At 51.2% G+C, this 6,000-nt stretch overlaps 1 protein-coding gene across 2 annotated transcripts in view; it reads left to right on the top strand.

Moving 5' to 3' along the window:
• The first annotated feature begins 352 nt into the window (after positions 1–352).
• Positions 353–6,000, top strand: part of TLE1 (TLE family member 1, transcriptional corepressor) — an 84,355-nt gene continuing 78,707 nt past the window's right edge. For both annotated transcript variants that reach the window (XM_019736681.2, XM_019736679.2), the window contains exons 1-4: positions 353–1,669; positions 2,443–2,543; positions 3,997–4,060; positions 4,169–4,213. In XM_019736681.2, coding sequence (XP_019592240.1) covers positions 1,646–1,669; positions 2,443–2,543; positions 3,997–4,060; positions 4,169–4,213 — 234 coding nt within the window. In that variant the 5' untranslated portion in view covers positions 353–1,645. The remainder of the gene's footprint in view (positions 1,670–2,442; positions 2,544–3,996; positions 4,061–4,168; positions 4,214–6,000) is intronic.

The following is a 6,000-nucleotide window of genomic DNA, read 5'->3' as shown; positions in this document are numbered from 1 at the left end:
CTCCAGGAACAGTTCCTCACCGAGCCCGGGAGGACGCGGCTGGCTGAGGAGGGGTGGGAGGGACCGGAGGGGAGACGGTGGAAACAGCAGAGATGGAAGCAAGTGGAGTGGGAGGGGAGGGGGAATAGGAGGGAGGCGGCCTGTCCAGTGCTGCGCCGCCATAGGCTCCGGGGAGGGTGCGTCAGCACCCCACGTTGGGCACCGCGCATGCGATTGGCTGACGCTGGCCTCCTGCTCCCCCTCCCAGCCGTCCGGGCCCACGTCGCCCGCCGGCTTGGTGCTCTCGTCCCCCGCCCGCCCAGGGCTGGGCGGGGCCCGCGCTGGTTAGCTCCGGAGTGTGAAACCGCGTGTTAATGTAACCGGCGCGAGAGGCGCGGGCGGCGGCGGCAGTGGCAGGAACGGCGACTGCAGGAGCTGCAGCAGCGTCGGCGGGTTCTCTGTGCCCTGCGTCCCTGAGGCAGCCGACTGCACCACCCCCACCCTTTCACGGCCGGGCGGGACCCGCGCCACCAACCCGGACCTTCGCCGGTCCGCGGCGACTTAATCCCGGTGGGCTGCGGCTGCCCGGACTACTCCAGACTCTCCCGCGGAGTTTGCCGGCCGGGAAGGGAGGCCGAGCGGCGAAGCGCACTCCTGTTCTTCTTCCCACCATCTCGTGGATGTCGTACCTCGGGCCGTGAGAGAACTTTGCAGCGGGCTGGAGCGCCCTTTACGTAGAGGCATACGAAGGGAAGGAAAAAAAGAGGACCCAGGAAGGGTCCGAAGCGGCCGGACGGGTTGTGTGGGGCGAGTGCTCACCGGGCGCGGCTCCCGGATGCGCCCTGGCCTCGTGGAGCAGTGGGCGACTGCGGGACTGCCCTTCGTGGAGTAGCCCCGTCGGGCCTGGAGGGTTTGTGCAACCCCGGAGAACACCGAGTGTCGGTCTTACGGAGTGTGCGGGGCAGCCTCCCGGCGCGCCCTCCGCACTTTCCCAGCCTCGCTGTCATTCCGCGCTTCTCAGCCAGGGTTGAGCCTGCGGGGCGCCGGGCGCGGAGCCTACACCGCGGCCGGGACCTCGCTCCCCGCCGCTTTCTAGGGGCTCGCGAGTGCCCGGCAAAGGTGCTGCCTGGACCCGCGAAGGTCGGCTCCGAAACGTCACTAGGTTGGTTTGTGTGGGGTTAGCCGGCAGCCACCTGCACCTCGCCCGCTGCCGGCGCCGCGGGGAAAACCCGGAGTGGAGGCAGACCGGGAGAAGAGCAAAGGAAGACAGCCCGTCTGGATTTGTTTGCCCGGACGGTTGCCGCGCACAGTGATCGCCTACAGGAGCGCGCCGGAGTCACCGTTCCCCCACCTCCTCGCCCAGGCGGCTAAGGCCTGCGGGTTGGAGAACAGCGCGGTCTCGCGGAGGTTCTTCGAGCAGCTGGGCCCGGGGTGCCCCACGATGTGGCCCTGAACTCGGGAGCCCACACTGGCGGGAGCAGGAGCAGCCGGGCGCGGAGTGGCCCGTGCGCCCCGCCGAGCGCGCCTGCGTGCGTGGCCAGCGGGCCCCCTGCGCGTCGCGTTTCTGCCGGGTTTACTGGCTTAATTTTTCTCGGCGGGATTAAAGTTGGAAATTGAGCGGAGAATTGAGTTGCCGGGGAACAGAGCCGCGGCGGCCGCCAGAGCGATGTTCCCGCAGAGCCGGCACCCGGTGAGGCGCGGCTGGCCGGGGAGACGGGGTTGGTGGTGGGTGGGGGGGCCGGGAGGCACTCTTCCGTGCTGTAGGGAGGCGGGTGGCTGCTACATTCTGACTGACCCCTTCGTCTCCGGGGCTGCAAGATTGGGAGGTCCCGGGCCCTGCTCTCTTGAGGTGGGTAGTGGGCTGAAACTCCCAATTCTTCCTCCCACCCTGTTTCTTTTGGGTCACCTCCTACTTGACGTCTAGACAGGGTGACGGGGGCACCGGGAGAGGCCGGGGTTTCGCTCCCGCAGCCACATCCTCCTTCCGCGGGGAGGGGAGGGCGCCCCCCCCCCCGCTTTGTTTCTGGTCTCGCCTATTTGCATGTCAATGCGGCCCCCGTTCCGGCGCGCTTAAGGTGGCCTTGGCGACTCTGGGAACGGGGAGCGTTAGGGATTTGTTTTTCTCCTCTAGTCCCTGGGGTCTTTATCGCCCCCGTGGGGGAGGGCGCGGCGATGACGACAGTCTGGCCTGGTCCTCCCCGGCCGCCGGGGAACCCCTTTGCCTCCAGTCCGGTGACCCGGGAAAAGCTGGAGGGGACTTAGAGCCTCTAGAAGCCGGGGGTCGGCGGAGTGTCCACTTTCCCCCACCCCAAAGTGAAGCGCAAACTCGCGTTCGGGACTCCGTTATCCGCCATTTCTAACTTTATTTTTTGTTTGTGTTCCACCCACCTCTCTGTTCTCTAACTGCTTTATCCACCCGCCCGCATCTCCGTCCCACGGTCCCCCTCGCTGGTCGCCCCCCAGACGCCGCACCAGGCTGCAGGCCAGCCCTTCAAATTCACTATTCCGGAGTCTCTGGACCGCATTAAGGAGGAATTCCAGTTCCTGCAGGCTCAGTATCACAGGTGCGTGTCGGCCCGCGCGGGGCGACTGGTCGCCCGGGCAGTCCCGTGCCCCACGTCGCCCAGCCCCTGGGTGGCGGCGGCGGCTGTACTTAGTATTTGTGTCCAGGCGGTGGCGTGTGGAGTCGCAGTTAAAACCTGTCATTCACGTTACCCCCTTTCCTGGCTCTTCCCGGGCCGCCTCTTCTCTTGTCTCCTCCTCCTCCCATTGTTTCCCTTCTGCCGGTTTGCTGCTGTTCCAGGGAGTCTGTTTTCGTGTGTTTAGGAGTTAAATGAGAACCGTCAGTGTTTGCACTTCATTTATTTGTTTTGCAACAAACAGGCTGAGCTAAAACCTTGGTTCAGTCGATGCCCCAGCCCTGGAGTGTCGGTTCAGGGAGGCAAAGCCAGTGTTGAAATCGCTGTTTGCTATGGTAGAGAATTGGACTGAGGCAAAGTCCATTATGGAACGCTAGATGCTTTTAAGCTGTGCCCATCATTGGTGATCACGAGGGGGGTGGGTGTGTCAGGGAAAGCTCACCTGCTTTGGCGTCATTTCTGGGTAGATTTGGGTAGAACAAGGGATTGGAGTCACATTTGTATCCATCTCAGCTTTAGTCTCTTCATCTAATGATACCTACTTCAAAAGATTTGCAAATAAGAACTATTTGTAAAGCACCACATCCATAGTGGACTTTCCAGAAATGTTAGTTTCTCATTCCTATGAAGTCTTAGCTGATTAGAGCTAAGAAATAACTGTAATGACAGTTTTTATTTTTGTCTTGCTTGAGAAAAAACACAGATGCTAGGGTGTGAATTTTCTTATTTTGTCAGAGGCTTTCTGATTATTGACCTTTTGTCTACTTGAAGATAATAATCTCTATAGAGCTTGAGGCATACCTACCCACACAGTGTTTACCAAGCAGGGAGGACTTCAACCCACTTCACTGCAGTAGCTGCTTGACATATTTTGGCAGGGATTTGGAAATCAAAGGTTTTAAAAGGGACCAATAATTGTAGAGGTAACTTTATAGGTACAGTGTTTCAAAGCTAGAGACTTTGAATTGGCAAAGGTAGTGCAGCTTTTGCCTGAGACTGAAGATTGTGCAAAGGCCAGATTTTGGTGGAGTCTCGAGAAGCACGCTTTGATTCAGGGAAATAGGAGTGAACAGATGACCACCAGGAGGAACAGTCTTCTGGGTAGATCAGAGGTTTTGCCAGATTTTTGTTAATAATTTTTGGCATCTGACCAGGTATGCACCAAGAAGAAAAAGAATAGTAGCTGAATGGATACCCTGTAATGTTCACCTTATTTCTTTCCCCTGTTAAATGCAGGGACAAAGCTTTTGGGTGTTTACCTAGATAGTTTATGGCTTTTCCAAATTGGTCTGTTTTTACTTGAAGTGTAAATATGTGAGGCAGATGTTAAAACAAGTGACATAATGTTTACATTAAGTTGCCTGTTTTGTTTTTGTAGCCTTAAATTGGAATGTGAGAAACTGGCAAGTGAAAAGACAGAAATGCAGAGGCACTATGTGATGGTAGGTATCAATTAGATTTTTTTCCTTTTCATGTAATATGAGCAAATACATGTTCTTAGCATCATAAAACATGAATTAATGAAATGATTGGTTCTTTTTTTCTTACAGTATTATGAAATGTCATATGGATTAAACATAGAAATGCATAAACAGGTAAGCATTAGTTAAATCTTAAGCCGTAATGAGAAATTAGTCATGATTTTCTCAATAGTGGCTTTGTCTTGTGGGGAGTTTGTGTGCTATTTTTCTGCCTTGGTTTCCCTTCTTGCAAATTGGTGGTAATACTTTGCAGCAAGGATTGCTTCTTGACAGTTACAAAATGTTTAAATGACTGGGTGAGAGGTGCTTTGAAAATGTAAACTAGCTTGTGTATAGGCAGATGGGAATTGAGACTCTGAGTTTACTTTTCCACCTGGATAGATAAATTCTCCTCTTGAAAGATCTGAGCATTCTGTAGAGTTGCTGAAGTTGAGAATAGCTAATGTTTTTGTTCTGATTTGGAAAGAAGTGTGGACCTGTGAGACACTCTTGTCTTTAAATAAGGTTAAACAAGGTATATGACTAACTATGGAATTTTCTTTATGCTTTGGAGCTGCATAAAGTGATACTCAAGATTGATGGCCTATTAGCATACATCTTTTTGAAAAATTTCTCAGTTGATACAGGTTTGGATGTAAAAAAAAAGAAAAAAGTGTTCTTTTATGGTCACAACATATGTAGGGAGTTGCTTCAGTTCTAGTGGTTTTAAAAGCGTGAAAAGATTAGTGAGTGGAAAGCTGTAGCTATGACTATGAGTTTGCAAGTTCCCATAAAATTCACACTTATGGCTACTATAATGGTGTATAAAAAGAGTATTGAGCTGGAACAAGGCACTAAGGACCTCATAAGGGAAGAAAAGCTAAATGATTGCTCAGCCCAAAGGACCCTGGATTGAGTAGCCATTGTCTGCCAAAGAAAGCATTAATGGCAGGGTGTGTAAGTATTCTGGAGATATGCTGACATTCACTTTTTCATCAAGACGCTGGTACAATAAGTCTTTTAGAAATCGATTGCCTCTTAAAAAATTATCATCAGATGAAGTTGCACAGTTGGACACATTTCAAAGTGCAACAATACAATTCTTACTTGATGTATATGTGCTATTTCATCTCAAACCCTTGTTTCATTAAATTAAAGAGCATGGCTGACCGGCTGGGGCACAGTGGAGAAATTGATTAGTTCAGCCTTCAGATCTTCCTTATATTCAAAGACTTTCATTAAGCAAGTGCGTTTCAGAGTTGAATTCCGCTTTTGTAATTCTGCACTCTTTGATTTTTAATTCATCATAGATTTCATAACGTTAAGTTATCATCCTGTACATTAGATCTGTTCTCAGATATGTGTTTGAAAAGAGAGAGTGAAGTTCAGGTCCTTTCATTAATAATATAGTTGGGCCTTTTAAAATGCTGATTTTTATTCTGATGTGCAAAGTTGGTAGCCTAGTTTATGTTGGGTTTCTGCCTTTGTTTTTGTGTGTTTAAATGGCTAGTGCATTTAAACATGTTGAGGCATCTGTAACTTGATAGTAATTGGGCTAGAAGATCTGTGGTCATTTAAATAAATTATGCAAATACAGTTGGTCAAGAAGTTCTAACCTGTCACGTTTTTTTTTTTTTTAAGTTAACCATAAAAGCACAATTTTGCTAACAAATATTCAGGAAGAGTAAGAGGAGCCTGAGCTTTTTCTTAAACTCATAAACTCAAAGGATTTAATAACCTCACTGACTCTTTTACAAGGGAATGCCACTTTGTGTGATGTATGCTAGTGCTGGATTTATTGGGGGAGCTACGGAGGTGTGTAATTCTTCTGGGTTCCTGTTGGTTACATGGCAGAGTGAGCTCTTCTTTATCGAGTAGGGAAAAAGTAAGAAGGGGAGAAGAGGGTCAGGAACCCCATAGTG

This window comes from Rhinolophus sinicus, linkage group LG04, assembly GCF_036562045.2.
Source record: "Rhinolophus sinicus isolate RSC01 linkage group LG04, ASM3656204v1, whole genome shotgun sequence".
NCBI lineage: Eukaryota > Metazoa > Chordata > Mammalia > Chiroptera > Rhinolophidae > Rhinolophus > Rhinolophus sinicus.
This window is presented reverse-complemented; position numbering and strand designations above follow the sequence as displayed.